Genomic DNA, 17411 nt, shown 5'->3' with positions numbered 1-17411 from the left:
AACCGCTTGAAAAACAAGTGTGAAGGTAGAAAAGGTCTAATTTCATTAGAAAAGGTAAGAACTGTGAACAAGAAACTTAAGAGTGAACCTGGTTCATTACTCAACAATGAAATATGCAATGATCTCATTTCCAGCTTTGTATGGTGGGAGGGCATTTGACAACAAAGCAACTAAGAGCTTACTATTACGACTGCTGAAATGATGACCTGATTACTTGATTAGACTATCAACAAATATAATAGCCATTAATTAGTTCAAGAGAACCTAAAAGTAGACAGATCAACAGATAATTCAATTTGGTAAACTCGCTTGTCCTGAATTGTTAGAGCTCTGGTGATCCCTTAACATTTCATGCAGTACCATTATTACGTCAAAGTTTTAATTTTTTCCAATACTTGTTAATTAGCAACTTCTAGCATGTTAACATTAGATGGTGAACGCAGTAAACATTATACTTTCTAAATATCAGCCTGTAACTTTATCATAATGAGCACATTAGCATGCTGACATTAGTATTTAGCTCTAAGCACTCCCACATTTAACATGACTGTAGAGTAAGGGACCAGCATATGCCATCAGAACAGCTTGCGGCACTGTTTAATGGCTTCGGAAACCCCTTCCCCTAAGCATCTAATTAGTGAGAGATGTGCATGACTGTTTCTTTAAGTTTCTAAAAACAACCCAATGTTCACTTCACATTGTGGTTGGCCAGCTGTGCTGTGTTTCATTTGTCACCCAGCTCGCGTTTCACCGATATGCACCATTATGAATATCTTCCAGGAGAGACAATTTGAAACTTCGTGTAATGCAAATTGTCTATGGGGGTATGTCACAAATATCCAACCATACAAACACAAACAACCACACACACGCATTTGTACAAGGCTTTCTACAACCAAATGTGTACTCTGCAGAAGACAGGTCAAACCAAAGTGTCACTTCATGTCAGCTAAGGTGATGGGGCATGAGTAAGACCAGGAAGGAAACTTCTCTTGGGTTGACTCAGAGGTGACAGGTCCTTTTGGTTATGACCTGTCTTTTTCCTGATTTTACCCCAGCCATCAGCCTGGATGTCCCCTGCATGGACGCCTCCATTGACTGCTGTCAAAGAGAGGGACCTGAGGAGAGCATTACCGTGGGAGGTCAGAGACCCCCAGGTGACCTGGTGAAACCCCTTTGAAACACTTCATCGAACAAGCAGTGTCCATAGCGGACCTGTTTTCAGTTGACACTCTGTAGTCCAATCAGGAGCTGTCAAACTAGAAATACTAGGTAAATACACCGTGAAATTTCCAATGAAATAGAAGCGGAGCATCCGTCTCAATCAAGAAGGCTTTGAGTATGATTCAGTTCAATTCAGTTTATTTTATTTGTATAGCGCCAAATCACAATACAATCTTCTCAGGGCACTTTGCAAAAACAAAACCAAATGATGCTCCAGTTTTGTTTTAGGAGGACATTTCCCTTGATTCTGATTCTAGTTTTGTATGACAAGAGTTTTATCATGCACAGAAATAAACTCCACAGCTCCTGACATGCATACACACAAACATCCTTTCTGTGATCATATGAGCATGCACACAGATTCCCACACATATGCACAGACCTCCTCCCTTAGACCCCATGCTGCACAGCATTATGCAGAGCTCCCTTGAATTCACACAGAATCTATAAATACCCGCAAGGGAGGAAATCCCCACATTCTGCAGCAATGGACCTGCACTACAAAGGCATCCGAACAATAAGCCTCTCCCAACTCGGAATCATCCCAGACAATATAGGAAGACTGAGGCATCAGAGAATTGTTTTTCCCGGACAGACTGTTGTGTCTAGGAGTGGAAATCTCTGACCACCGCTGCTGACTCATGGCAGCTGGCCATGAGTGAAAGAATGGGCTGCACCATGGGATAAAAACATATTGGAAAACCAACCTGCCTCCACAATGACACAGATGTATCTGTATGCTGGCAAAGATTGGTTGATGCATCAGGCTGCATCAGTGAGAAATTTCTTGGAGCCACAAAGGTCAAGTAACACCTGTTCAAGCATTAGGTTAATAAACAGAAACCAGACAGCAAAAGCGAAGATATCCAACAGGTGGTTATTTCATGAATCAGTTTGTGTAGGTTCATTTTGTTGTCAGACGACCAGAACATGATACGTGTGTCTATGTGGTGATTATAGCAACTTAGGCAGGGATTGGATAAATAACACACTGATAACATCAATGTGCAAAGCATTGTTCAGATGGGAGTGTGAATATGACACTGTTTCTTCACTTATCCATACAGATCATGTGACTAAACTTTTCAGGCCGGAGCAGCCATAGTATTAAGAAGTTAAAATATTGTGAAGGAAATATACGGTATATATACATATATTCTGCATATGACTACCTGTCCTATCCATCAGTACAAAAGTACTTTATGAGTGCTTTATGAGTAGACATATTGAAAAAGTATGGTCATACATCCAAGTAGTTTTTGATGAGTAACTAGGGAGGTTTTTTTTTTTAACTTTTTTTTTTTTAATTTTTAAAATGGTTGTGTTTTTTTGAATGAGTGAAGTTTGCACAAAAGCTCTCTCTCTCTCTCCGCTCTCTGGCCAGCTTCATCACCATCATCGTCTGCAGGATTCAGGTCACATTCTCAGGAACAGAGAGTCCTCATTTAGACAATAGGGTTTAATGACTTGCAAGACTTTTATTTGTTGACAGCTTGATGGGCACTGGCATTGTCAGTCCCAAAGGATGATGGTAATAATATGAAGTGTTAATTTACAGTTAGCTTTGTTTAGGAGATTTGGCTCTTGAAGGCTAGTCTATGCAGGATGTTTTTGTCTTTTTTACAGAGTGAAAAAAATATCTGAGTAAGTCAATAAATGTAATTTGGATGCTTTGTATATTTGTATACAATATAATAGTTTATAACTTTTGTATGCATGCCAAATTAATATTTTTATTCTGGTTAACAAATAACATAGTACTCATGATCTTCTGAAAACCAAGGCAACCGCTTTCATTTTTTCCCCAGTTTTTCAAAAATTAAAAACTCTGCACATCTTATAAGCTGTACTTTACAATTACAGCTGTAGGCATCAGTATGAGACAGTTCCTCGTTTATAGCACAGATTGTGATCTTCCCACTTGGAATGTGAAACTCAGGACTGAATGAGGATCAAATAAGGCAATGCCTCCTGCTTGATTGACAGTTTAACAAAGACAACGGAGCAGAGTGATTTGTCAATGGGTAAAAATCAACACAAAGAGCTATTGATTGGCAGGGGAGAAAGGACCAGAGGACAATGAGTGTGACTGTGGGATCTCACCAAAGTGATCAATACTGGAGGTTTGCATGAGGGAGCCACCCCACTCTGTGTTTATACAGTCAGACAGAGAGCAAAGATCAACTATTGTACAGCCGGACTGGTGCTGTCAGTCAACACAGGGCAGCACCGCAGGGGGTGGCCGGACATCTCACATAAGCACACACACACACACACACACACACACACACACACACACACACGCACATAGCGGGTCTTAGAAACAGATTGCTGCACCTACAGGTGTCTTTGTATCGCATAGCTGCACATGTGGTTGGTTCAATAATTTAAAGCTTTACTTTAAAAAGGTCAGTTCACCTAATACTAAAGAAAAAAAAAACACTAGCTTTAGTGGGATCTGTGCAGTTTAATATTTGTTGGAGATGTGTGCCTCTGAAGCACATGCCACCATGAAAAAAGTGGGTGGATTTTTGGTTGTGGTGCCAAAAATCTTTTTAAAACGAATTGTTTTTGCACATTCAGTGATCCTGTTAATCTGGATAATGATCATGCTGTGAAAAGATTTTAGGGACTTTTTCTTCAATGAAAGTAGGAATGCCATTTTTCAGTCCTGAGCACAAAAATGAGAATTACATTGATCTACATTATGATGAAATGGAGACACCACATTTCTTGTATGCTGGTTCAACCAATCCTCTAACTAACTTTGACAAGTCAGTCAGCTAGAAACCAAAACAACAAGTAGTCCAAATCAAGCAGGAGACAGGGAGACATGAAGGGTGAGTGTCAAAGAGAGACACATGGCCAGACATTCACAGAGGGAGGCATTTCTCTATGAATGGGCTAAGACTGAGAATAACATGCTATGCAGTGCCCCATGTGTGTTTGCCAACACTAATCTTATCATGGGTCTATGTATTCATCATGAGGCCCAGTCTCTTCAACTCTGAAGAGCAGAGCATGGCTGGAGATGAGTGGTTGTGCCGGACGAGTGATCCATCCCAGAGGGATCACCACAAGCAGACAGAAAGACACAAGCAGAGTTGCAAGGTGGCTGCGGAGGCACTGTTTACTTTCTGTCAGTTCATTGTTAAGTGCCATTAAAAGCTTTTTGTTATATCAGTAGAGATAAGAGTATGACAGTGGGGTGACTGATGTGTGCACGGGAGTTTGAAAGTGTTGATAGATTATGTGTTGTAACAATGTCCTGTTGTGTAATATTTAAATGAACACATATTCATATTTTTCTTAGATTTGGAAATGATAATGCCAAAGTGGTAATGTCCACTTATGCACAATCTACCACAGTTGAACAAGATCGATCTACTGCTAATGTAGAATGCCTCAGTGAAAATAAAAAAGTCCAAACTTTAACTTTAAAGTTTAAAAATGGAATGAAAATGTTTCATCACAAGCCTGTTAGTAGGTTTTGAATACTTTTTGAATACATTATCTCATTTCAGTCTTGTTTTTGGTTAATATATCAGGAAAAGCTGAAACAGATTTTTTTTAAAAATGGAAACGATACTGCCATGAGATATCACATTCCAAATTGTGTTTGAATGACGTTTGACTAATGTCTTCACGGAGTTGGTGGGCATTCAGAAACCATTTGTTTTGTGTGTGTGTGTGTGTGTGTGTGTGTGTACCCAGCTGCATACTCGGTGTTCTTTGCCCATTCTCTGGGTGTATTTGTTTGGAATGAGCCTATCCACTTATTGACACTTGTCTCTCCTTCCCCTTGCATGACAATCCAGGCAATAAAAACCACGAGTGGAGCTCACACTGTTCAACAGTTACCATAAGAAAAAAAAAAGAGCAAAGAGGATGAGTGTTTACCTTCCCAGGGCATGAAAAGAGGACGAGAGGAAAGAAGAAAGGAAAAAGAAAAAAAAGACAAGGGCTCATCTCATAACTCCAACTCCCTACCACACGCAGTGCAAAGTCACACTGACACACAAATACATACACTCATCGCCTACATTACATTTTCAGTGTCTGCTTGGCAGTTTCCATCAACATCTACCCTATATGTGGGAAAGCTACAGAATAAAGAAAGGAAAAAAACAACTTGATTTACTGACATCGTAAGGGAAGGAAGAGCTCAACATTTCCACGATGTTCAAATCCTGGTCACATCTGCTTTAAGGATTTGCCTGTGTACACAGACACACACACACATATACACACAAAGAATAGCCCATATGAGATGGGACCAGACACCAGGACATCCTGTTTAGGGGACAATGCCCCCCTCTCTACAGTGCTAAAATGATAATGCTCTTGAAACAGTGTGCCTATCACCACCTATTTTAGCCAGGGTCCAGAGGGGACCACAGGTCCCAGCACACTGGGATAACTGGTCAGGATAGAAAGGTTTTCAATACACAACCTAGAGTAGACTATCATTTTGTCAAGTTTTGTGTATTTCTTTTGCTAAATATAATACATGAACCGAGAGCTTTCTAGAACTGCTACTAATGTAACGGGAAAAATGTGTAGAATGCTGATTTAGTGTTACAGACACCGAGTGACTCAAAAATGCAGACAGGCAGAATGAAACTGAACTTGTAAGTTCTGTTCCAGAGATATGATAAGCTGTTTCAAAATCACAAAAGAAGCAGTAATTCACTTGAACAAAGCCTTGTAGATAGGGGCTGATGATATAGCTGGGCATTTATTTCACTAAAGCAAAACACTGAGGGCACAATCATGTTTTGGACATCAGATATGACAACTAAAAAGGTTGAAAAATGAAATGGATATGATCGACAAGGAAGATACCAAAATATATAACAATAGTTAACAGTTAGTCAAACTACCAATAGGGCCTTAGGTTTTTTGTTTTAATTCTAACAAGTGAAATGTTTAGCTTTAATATGATTGTAATTCTTTTCTTAATTATAGTTTTTAAAGTTAAACATTTCCATTTTTCCCTTTTGATAAAAGAAACTGATCCCTTTTGGGCTAAGCTAGGCTAAAAACATCCTGGAGCTATTGAACACAGACATATTTAAAAAATAAACAGGTAAGTTAGATAAGTTAGATGTAGATTCCAGTTGGAACTGTCCCAGCAGAAATACTAATATTTTTTGCTAAAATAGAGCTACATATGTGGCTTGTATTTCCTGTCTGTATGGTTGTTTGATACTGAACATATGCTAGAAACATAGAATGTAACCAATAATTCATGATGACCGCATGCTGCATTTCAAAGCCCTGATATTGTGTGATGGCTCATTGGAGCATTTAAAGGAAACACAGCCTTCATTAATGGCATTTCTCATATTTGTGCACTGCTGTGACTAGCTGGTCGAATGCAAATCAATAAATAAATAATAAAAATAAAAATAACAAAATAAATAAATATGGTTTTTATAAGTGTGAAAATTGACTGGTAAGCAGTGACAGTAAAAATCTATTTACCTTACAAGCTCCATCAAGAAAATAGATTACAGACTCTTTTCTCACACTGTTGCCAAACCATGCAATGCAAATGTGTACACTGCTTTTATCCACCACACAGATGGAGAGGAAGTGGATGAAGTAGACTCACACTCAAACAACAGGCACAAAAGGTGGCATCTTGAAAAGCCATATGAGTCAGATTACTGTGTATGATGCTCTGAGGTGTCAGTTTGGGGACAAGTCTGGGCATGGGTTAGGGAGATGAGTCACATGTGAACTGTCCCAGGGTGCAGTCCTTGCAGGATTCACACACTAGGTGGCGATATTGAATGAGGCTTTATGGTAAATTGGAATTTGCTGATTATATTGATGATGATCTATCTTGTGAAAACATTGATACTTTTACCTGCATGTTAACTGGACTTTAACAGAATATTTCTACGTTTATGGCATAATATCCCTTATTTTTGTCCAGAATTAACAGAAAAAGGACATGTCACAGTTTGTAAAATGTACTTACAAAGTTAATATTTCAGGTTTAAAATATAGTACTGCCTTAATTAACATCTTTAACAATAATGATTTCTTTATTATTACACTGAACTGCGTTAAGTAATGTCATGACAGTTATTGGTGTACAAAACAAATTTTCCCTAAAGGCCTTACTTACTTTACTACTTTACTTACAGTACTTACTGTACTGGCAATAGTTTAAAAAAAAGTTTAAGAAAACTGTTATCTTTGCTATTTATGGGTAAATTGTTTTAATCCTCTCTTAACTCAGGGACCACAACATCATTACATCTCTAAGCTTTTTCATTTTCACATCTCCAACATTAGGACACCATTAGTTGAGTGTTTACCTCAGAGACTAGAGCTGCTGAAGTCAGAGCTAAAATAGAGCAACAGCTGCCAACACCATCGAAGAAAGGCATGAGTGACCCTTCAATGGATAAATACATAAATAAAATGTGTCCATATTTAAAAGGGCAGTGCTCCTCTAAGGCCACCTAGGAGACTTTCAGGATGACCTCCCGCCCTGTCAACAGGACCCTTTACTTTCTCTTGAGGAATCTGCACCAGTTGCGAAGGCTATAAGCCACAGACTTCATGCCTTGAAACCGGAGAAGCTGCTGAAAAGCCAAACCTGGCCTCAGAAATGCATTCTGTAGACAAGCGGTGAGGATCAACGGAGCCCACCCGGCACCCAGATCCTGTGATATTTGATCAGGCTTGACGCATCCCATTGCGTCTGCCTGTGCCTTACCTCCTCCACCTACACGCACCCAACACCTCACACCCAGTCCCGGAAATAAGTGGTCCCTTGCTATAAATAATGAGATAGAATGGAAGCTTAAAGGGAGCCAAAAAAGAGTGGGCATTGGGAGGAGGAAGGAGATTATGGCTAATATGTGGAAAGTGAACAATTAATATTAATAAGAGTCTCAAGGAGTCAGATGTGAGTCTCTGCTTATATCATTTGCCCCACTGGCCTTCTAAACAAACACCTGAAGACATGTCACTGGGAAATCACACATACAGGAAACATTTTGTGCTTTCAACACCTTTGTTTTATCAAGTCCCCACCCTTCTCAGCCTTTCTGTACGTCTCCACATCCCTATCCGTCTCTCCTCATCACCCTCTCCAATTCTCAAGGAAACAGGTGCAAGGAGGCGTGTCCAGTGTGCACACACACACACACACACACAATACATACACACTTCATGCTGATGCTTGCTCCTGCTCCACTATTCCTGTATCACAATCTGTGCCTAAAACACACAGTATGTTTACTTTCATCTTTGTGGTTGCCTCTTCCCACTGAAGAGCAGATACAGTTTGGCCCGTCACAGAAAGTAAAAGCAGTGGCTATCTCAAAGAATCCACTGTATCAATCTTGTGAAAGGAGCTCTGAGCAAGAAAACACTATTTGTCCTACAGGTGATCTGCTGCTTGAGAATAATCACTACGTGAATGTTCCTATTATATCTCCTGACAAAAGTAATCTATCTAATGGAGACAGGTGGAGATCTTCAGCTCTCTTCTTTAACTTAAACTTCTTTAAATATGTATTTAGTTGAAATAAAAAAAAAACTTATTTATCATATCAAGAACACTTCTCTATAAGGTTCATCCAAAATAATAATAATTCAGCTATCAGGTTAGCAGCTTTGACTTCCAAGTTTTTTTTATTAAATTCTATTTAATTAACGTAAATACTAAATCTTGCTTTTCTTACTGGCATGGATGTGCGAAGATGAATCAGGTCATCCACCTAATGACCTGTCTGAAAGATGGAACTCTCACTGTAACTGGCTTTAATCAAGAAAATGCATATAAAAAGAACTAAGTTCAGGTTGAAGAGACCCGATGCAACAATAGTAATTGTGATTTTGGAGGGAGAGGTGATGTTAAAAGTTTGGCGGCAACGTTGGGTGCGCGTTCCTCCATTCAGTCGCTAATGAGAATGATAATTTGTGACTCCTCCGACGACCCCTACCCTCTACAATAGCGACGTCTCCCAAGGGAGCTGATGGCGCAGGTCCCCGAGGGACATTGAGCCCTCTATAGGAATCCTTTTCATCACCAATAAAGGTCCTTTTCCCGCCTGTTTCCATTATATACGGCTGATGATCCACATTTCCTCAACACTGTAGCCTACTTGGACCTGCACCTGACTAAGTGGAACAGATCAACAACGCAGGACTGAGGGTTCAACGAGCCCACATCTGGATACCTGCACCAACCACTTCCAGCTCCAGGCGTGCAAAAAGTGACAGACAACACATGTCCTGCTATGCATCACCAAATCATCTAGAATCGACTTTCCTAACTCTGCTGCCTGTTCCTGGATTTCTTCATAGCAAACAGCATGAATATGAGATTTCTTTCATAATTCTTCATTTGAGCAGAGCGCTGCGCAGACGCAGCAGCTTTAACCTCATTTGCCAACATGTTGTCATACGCAAATAGATTGGACACAGTCAAGTTGTCTGGGGAGTGTATACTGTTATGGAGTCGAGTCCCTCACGCGCGCGTGTGCGTGCGTGCGTGTGTGTGTGTGTGTGTGTGTGTGTGTGTGTGTGTGTGTGTGTGTGTGTGTGTGTTCGCCTCCTCACCTCCGCTGAGCGGCTGCACGACCCGTCCTGCCAGCGGGGATTTACTGACTGGCGCTGTGCCCAGGCCGCAGGCAGACTAGTTCGCTCGGTTCTCACGACCTCAGCTCCACAAATGCAGCTCTGAACCATTATCTCAGACACGAAGGCAGTAGGAACAACCGCAGAACCCACACATGCTGCCAACTTCAGCATGCCTCCTCGTAGAAGGAAGCAGCTTTACACGTCACTGACTGTGGGGTTTTTAGTATGCCACTTTCCGACGGTGTCATCTGCAGGGCACTGGCACTCGGCGGGGTTGAAAGTGAGAACGCAACTACACGAACTAACAAGACAGTTCAACTGTTAAAGTAAGATGAATATCAACAGTTGTACAAGTTATCATGCAAATCACCCATCACTGATCACGTAGTCAAAATACCTGTACTCTTAGTTTTGGCACCAGCTTTAATTATACGAAGACATATTTTCGCATCCTAGATTTCCAGTGTTTCCATATTCCCACATGAAACGGTTTAAAATCGTTCTGTAATCATGTGATCCTGACATAGATGCGTTTTTACGAAAAAAAAAAAAAAAAGCTTTTGTAGTTTAAGGTAAAAACAACACAGGACACGATGCAATAGCCTGTTTCACGGTTTATGGAGATGTGATTTTAAGTCTAATATGAAACTTCTAAATATGGCTAGTCCTCTGAGCGCAGGAGATGTACTCACAGCTTAAAGTTTGCAACCCAAATATTTTTGAACTGAAGAAACCACAAAGAATGGTTAGCTATATTGAGCGTGCTGGTGGCCAGGGCTAAGAAACATTTCATAACAGACTAACTTTTGGCCTGAGGCTGCCATTCGCACCCACGGCGCGCCGGTGGAGTATTAAATGTTGAAGGGGGTTTTGACCGGCGGTCTCCAGGCTGTAACCTAAGATGAAGTAAAGGGGCCCGCTGACTGCAAGTGGCTGACACACGGCTAGCGTCACGCCGCCCGACACAGAAACACTGCCCTCTGTTCCGGACCACACTCACCAGAGGAAGATAAGTTTACACCCAGGGATAAGCGGAGGGGGGTCGGGTGGGGGGTAAAACGAGGAAAACCTTTAAAGCACAGGGCGTAACGCTGTATGTGTATGTGAAGACTGGTTTTGGAGAGCAATAAAAATAATCACGAATCCAATGTTCTACAATAAATCCACCTGAAATAGGTTTATTTATGTTCCCCGACTTCAGACAGGTTTCTTCACCATCAAACCAAAGTTCCTTCGTTTTTTCCTTTATTGAGGCCCACTGGGAGCGCAACTGAACAATTGATACACAAAAGGACGCGAGGATTCTTCCATATTCTCCTTTCACTGAGGCAATCTGTTAGTGACATTAACCCCGAGCGCATTTCCCAGGCTCATGAATAGGGTTTAGGACTTCTTAAAGCTCCCGCTGCATACAGGATGAGACCCCTTTGAAACTTTTAATTACCTTTATAGCAATGGAAAAATACACCCCCATTGTCCCCTTGGGCCATTCTCCCGTGAACCAGATGTAAAAAACTCCCGCCAAACTGGTGAAGCGGTGGCCACTTAAAAGTTAGGAAATGAAATTATATTGGAGTTCATATTGGCAAAATAATCGATAAGGTTGCTAATCTGGTTTGGTTTCATATATAACCAAAGTGAATCGGTTTAAAATGTATATTCCTTAACTTACCATCAATTCATGTGACTTTTGCGCATGAAATGTAACTTTTACGCAGGGCCTGAAATACTACATAGTGACGCACTATACCCTACAAAATATACCCTTAAAGAAACAAAAATGATGTAATAGGAATACGATAGAAACAGGTTGTAGACAAATAGATAAATTTCTGAAAAGTCATTTATTAAAACAATGGGCCATCAGCCAACTTCAGTTTTTGTTTTCAACACAAAACAACAAAGAATATAAAACACAGCTTTGGTATAACAATCCATAACAACTCTGTACAAAACTAAAACCTTTTCATAAAAAGTACTTCATAACAAAAATCCTATAAATCTTCTGCATGTACATATGGTTATCACTGAAATCCAAATGTTGGAAGCAGGTGATAAACTATAAAAACCTATGTGCCATTTAAGACAAGTCCTGTTCCATAAAACGAAACAATAAGAACTACTGGGGGTATTAAGGGGTTAGAGCTACAGTTCCGTATGGAAAAGTCACCAGTTCAGCCCCCGCAACAGTTGTGTGTGCAGTCAGTTAAATGTCTAAACTGGAAAAAGTGATGCAGACTGGTTTCACATAAGTCTCTTGCCCCTAAGGCTACCAAGGCCTCCACACAGGCTCGTTGCTTTCCGAGCCTGTGTTGACCCCCACCGGGCTGACCGCCTGGGACCCCCCGGAGAAGGATGTCATGCCGTGGACCGGAGATGTTGCAGTCGGTGCAGAGCTGCCGTGAACCGGACTGGCGTTAACAGCGACAGGCACTCCTGCGTTTGCGTATAAAGGAATAACAGGAGCCGTGGTGGAGGCAAAACCCGGGTTAGGGATTAAAAAAGCGAATTGTCCATCTGGTGCGGGCACCAGCTGGAAGCCACCAAACACCTTGGGTGAGACGGCCTCGGGAGGACTGAGTTTGGAGCCCATAGCAGCGCTGCTGATAGGCAGAGTGGATGGGAGCTGCACATGGAGAGGCTGAGCCAAGTGCGCCTGTTGGGACGGAGCTTGCTGCGGATAGTTCATGGACATCATCTGACTCATGCAGCTGGACAGATGGTTGAGCAGCCTCGACCTCACCTCCGCGTTCACCCCCTCTGAGGTGGACAGAAAGCGGGTGACTTCGTTCATGCACTCGTTGAATCCGGCTCTGTATTTGCTCAGGACGGTGGCATCTGCTGAGAGCGCTGCTGGGGGGAGAGAGAAAGCATGGATATTAGTGGCGCATTTGGGACAGTTTCAGAAGCTTGGCAGTGACTTCATAACGTGTTTTGCACACATATGGTCAAATAAACCTACCGCTCATCTGTACGCGCTGCAGGTTCCTCAGGTGTTTCACTGTCATCTCCAGGATGTCTGCTTTTTCCAACTTGGAGTGTCTGGAGCTCTGCAGAACATAACATCAATTGTTAAATCCGTGTTCAAGGCAAAACTAAAACGAAACCATGATCAGTGAAGACGAAAAACCTGATAAATACATCAACATTCGTCTCAACTTACATCTTTTTTAAGTGCGTCCAGGATGAGTGTCTTGAGCTGCCCAAGGCTTTCGTTTATTCTTGCTCTGCGGCGTTTTTCCATGATTGGTTTAGATGACTGCAAAGAAAACAAACAATTCCACATAAATTTTCCGTTCCCCAATCAGAGACCTCAACCTGCAAACTGAATGTCATGTCAAATAATTATAACTGTACTGGTCAAACGTATCGCAAACTGTTTATAATCTTGCTGACTTAAATATGTGAAAATTAAAATCCTTACTTTTCTATGTTCGCTGGCGTTTTTCGGTTTGTCCGGTGTGTGTGATCCGTTCGCAGGGGCACCGGCAATAGGGGATGCCGTCTGCTTTTCCATAGTGTCAGCTGGCATTGTTGTTGAAACCAGAAAAAAAAAAAACGCGTGAAGAAGTAAATCCTTTTAGGAAGAGTAAAAAAGAACAATCTGGAGATGTTCACAAAAAAATCACTTTGCGACTGTGCAGATGAGACGAGAAACGCCGGACACTCGGATCCCACCGACCAGTTTGCTTTATGTCGCTTGTTATCGCTGAGCTGTCATCTGAGGGAAAAGGAGCGTGCGTTGCACCGTGCGAGGCGACTCTCCGCTTCTGCCGCTGACACACGCTGCGGCGGTACTTATAGACGGCTCGCGTGCTCCCAGTTCGTGTGAAACCCTCTCTGCATTCTTTCCCACACTCGCCTCAGCCAATAGCAGAGAGGACTCACCCATTGGGCGCGGGGCAGACCGCTGATTGGACAACACCCCCGCGGGCCGTCAGTCACGCGCTGCTCAATCAGCCCTGTAGGGACAAACAACAAAGCGGAGCGAGCAGCAGCGGCCGGGGCCGGACTGTGAAGTGATAAGGAGGCGGTGTGGGCTCGGTCGGGGGAATATGATGGATGTTTGCTTCCAACTTTGCTCCTGTTACTCAAAAATGTTACGCTGCCTGAGTTTGTATACGGGAAGAATGTAGCCTACATTTCTCCGTGGGTCTCTCTACAGCGTGTGTTGCTTATTTGAAGAACTCAATGTATTCAACAAAATAAAGGATTACATTGTGTCCTGGGTACAAACGGATTCTGATAAGACAATAGTCATGTGATGATTGTGTTGGTAACTGTGAAACGTGTCTTATGTTGCGTCAACTGCCATTAAACCGATATTTATTTATTTCTTCTTGACCTTGTGTCAACTTGGGGAAGGCCTGCTGTGACTGATATCAACAAGGTTTATTTATTCTAACCACATCGTTATTTTTTGGCCCAACATCATAACAAATACACGTTTTCTCCAAGAGGCTTGCACCTCCAAGGAGAAGACATCTGGAATGGCACGCGAGGCGGTTTGCAGCAGCACGCACCAAGCCAATGGCATGAGGCCACTTCATGCAAATGAAGCAGGGCGCCCTCTGATTGGCTGTGTGAACAGCTCTGTGTCAATCATTTCGGCGCGGGAGCCGCTCAAAGGAGAGGAACAGGGGGAGGAGGAGGAGGAGGGGGAGGAGTGGGGGGCACATCTGTCCGCGTGCCATACGCGCACAGTCTTCTCCGGTCTACGCGGAGCACGTGCCAAAACGTGCAGATTACAGGATGAAGACCAAGGAGCGTTTAATGTCAAACCTGAGAATCTGGAAATATTAAACCAGTAGAATAGAACACAATAGAATAGGCACATTTAAAAAGGCATTCAGGCTGCGTGAGAAATACGCACTCTGCTTGTTTTCCTACGAACAAGAGCCAACGATAAACTAATAATAAGATAATGCTGTGGCCTATTTACGCAGAATGAAGATAAGGAGGCTAAGCCAAGACAACAAAACGCATCCCACATCAAAATGTAGCTCCGACTATTGATTGTGCTTTTGCGTCAGTGCATCTGACAGGATCCATTCTTAAGAAGCATGTGTGGCACAAAGATATTTTCCCCAGCCCGTGTCTGGGAGTGTGTGCGTGCGCGCGCGCGTGCGGATGTGTCTGTTTGGAAGGAAAGGTGCGCCATCAAGCGACTCATTTGCAGAAGTAAACCCACCTAACTCGATGGATCCCCAGGTCATTGAACAGTGCATGAAGTCAAAATAAGTTTTTAGAAATAACATTTAAATATATCGCCTACATGCCCAGTGTTATATAAACATCAGAGATGATAAAAATGTGTTTTTGTGGATGCTTCACATAAGCAATATTGTTTCTTTTCTGTGGTTACTGTGTTCTGTGATTACTTCATTACTTTATTTATGGCATTTAATTGTCTTAAATTTTAGGAATCCCCAAGCATGTTGCAATCTTTTTTATGTGTTCATAAATGATTCATAGAACACAGATTATTCCTGGGAAGACAAGAAAACCCTGTTTAAGATGCACTGTAGAAAAGTGACCACAAGGTGGCACACATATGTCCAAAGAAGATTTGAGATAAAGACATAATACAATTAAGTATAAATAACAATCAGATGTAAAAATAAATATTTACACATGTATTTTGCAATCATATTCTTATAACATTTTTAAACACCTAATAGGATTTTTATCTACATGCACTGCAACTGCCTATACATGCATCCTACAATTAATGAAACTGTACTGTGTATCTAAGATGTAAGCCAGTTTCACATTTCTTTAAGATCACTCTCCTAAAGTAACATGATCAGTCAAAACTGATGATTTCATGTGAAGCAAGATTTTAAATTTTTAGTAAGTACACGGTGTAATAGGTGCTGGCCCGCCTTCACAAAATTTGCAACCGTGATCCAAATTAAAATTATATGGGAGTGAAGAGAATATTTCCACATTAAAACAGTGGGTGTACTGCAACAATAGCAGCATTACAAGGTTTAAAGAGGCGTAGATGTCTCCAGTAATCTTAAAACTCATGACAAAGTCTGTGATTGTTTTTTGGCAGGCAGTCTATTAAAACAGGCCAAATGTAATAAAATTTTGCTAACCCTTGCTTCAGTTCAATCTCTAGTGGCATATCAGTCATTGTTCAGTGGCTCATGTTCCCTCCTTCTCCATGGGTGAGCTGTGCTGAGGCATGCTGGACACTTGTTTACCCAGGATCCTGAGTCTCAAGGGCCAGCTGTGTGTGCTTGGGCTCACATCACTTTTATTTGCTTTCAGATTGACCCAAATGATGCAGATCTAATTCCACCGAGATCCACACTGATTACACAACTACTCCCTGCAGCAGTGGAGTTAATGGGATTTTGGTTTAATAATTCTGCATAGGTGGAGCAGCACCTGTTGAACCTGCTCTAAAGTCAGAACAACAAAGCTTGACAGCTTTTGGTATTTCAAACCCCATCCATCAATAATTCACCCTTTCCATTCCTTTACATATCAAAGATCTGTGCTCAGACAACAAAGAGAACAAGAATTCCCCTTCAATTGAAAGAAACTCTGCAAGTGACTCTATCATTAGAGCGTCATCAAAGCTGATCCCGACATTACTGACCTGAGGAATGTAGCCAACAGAAATCACTGCTGTTTTTTAAGAGATGATCAGCATTCACTACACAGAAGCCACAAGTACTTGCCTTTGACTTAACTTCATGAGGTAGCTGGTGTGCAGGAGGAGATGTCGGGGAGATGAAAAGGCCCAAAAGGCGGGACAGGCTGTGTTTGCAGATTTAGCAGAGTTCAGAAGCCTGTTGTTCAGATTTGGTGAATGCTCAGCAGCTCCCTTTGAGTGCTGCCTGCTTAATTTGTTGTTGTACAATGAGTCTGTGCTCTTCTCCAAATCCATGTGCAGAATGCAGCAGGAGAGTCAATTATATCTGTATTAGCTGGTGTCAGCTGGGCAATCCCTTTATACACACTCCCCAATCAAGTGCTAGTAGATGTGTTTACCAAAATGAATCCCCAACTCTGAAAAGTCTCAATGTCTCTACGGTAGGCTACCGCTTCGTTTCAGTTCCTATGGCCATTTTAAAAAGGAAAAGCTGAAATAGCAAAATGCCACTAAACCAGTGAAAAAAAGTCTTTCTGGAGTATAAATCTCATTTAAACGCTGTAATCGTTGGGTACATGTGATTTTCAATTTGATCTTTTTTGTGTGATACAAAGTAGTGAATAGCGGTACGGTGGTGAGTGGTTAGCACTATTGCCTCACAGCAAGAAGGCCACGGCAACCAGTCAGGGACCTTTTCTTTGTGGAGTTTGCAAGTTCTCCCTGTTCTTGCATCTGTGTGGTTGTTTGTTTTTGTGTGTCTATATGTGGCCCTGTGATGGACTGGTGACCTGTCCAGGGTGTACCCCTGCCTTTCACCCAGCTGGGATAGGCTCCAGCAGATCCCCGTAACCTTGGTTAGAAATAAGCACATATAGATAATGGACAAAGTAACGAATTAGTACATTTACTCAAGAATTGTACTTAAGTACAAATTTTTGAGGTACTTGAACTTAATTATTCCATTTTA

The 17411-nt window shown here is 41.8% G+C and overlaps 1 protein-coding gene across 2 annotated transcripts; it reads right to left on the bottom strand.

Annotated features, from left to right (window-relative positions):
* Window positions 1–11659: 11659 nt before the first annotated feature.
* On the bottom strand, window positions 11660–13604 carry her9 (hairy-related 9). Of its 2 annotated transcripts, none has more exons than XM_026331370.1 (4): window positions 13259–13604; window positions 12998–13093; window positions 12797–12884; window positions 11660–12687 (listed from the first exon to the last, which is right to left on the bottom strand). In XM_026331370.1, the coding sequence occupies exons 1-4, from the start codon at window positions 13364–13366 to the stop codon at window positions 12104–12106; spliced, it is 876 nt and encodes a 291-aa protein (XP_026187155.1). In that variant the 5' UTR covers window positions 13367–13604; the 3' UTR covers window positions 11660–12103. The 2 variants fall into 2 exon arrangements, with proteins under 2 accessions (XP_026187155.1, XP_026187156.1); XM_026331371.1 differs by having other exon boundaries at window positions 11660–12684.
* Between the last annotated feature and the right edge of the window lie 3807 nt (window positions 13605–17411).

The sequence above is a fragment of the Mastacembelus armatus genome, chromosome 7, assembly GCF_900324485.2.
Source record: "Mastacembelus armatus chromosome 7, fMasArm1.2, whole genome shotgun sequence".
NCBI lineage: Eukaryota > Metazoa > Chordata > Actinopteri > Synbranchiformes > Mastacembelidae > Mastacembelus > Mastacembelus armatus.
The sequence above is the reverse complement of the archived record's forward strand: the minus strand, read 5'-3'. Positions and strand labels throughout refer to the sequence as shown.

Coding starts and splice junctions, on each gene's coding strand:
- her9 (XM_026331370.1), bottom strand. CDS start 13,366: ATGCCAGCTGACACTATGGAAAAGCAGACGGCATCCCCTATTGCCGGT. Junction 13,094..13,258: donor ACGCCAGCGAACATAGAAAA/GTAAGGATTTTA, acceptor TTTTCTTTGCAG/TCATCTAAACCAATCATGGA. Junction 12,885..12,997: donor TGGACGCACTTAAAAAAGAT/GTAAGTTGAGAC, acceptor TATGTTCTGCAG/AGCTCCAGACACTCCAAGTT.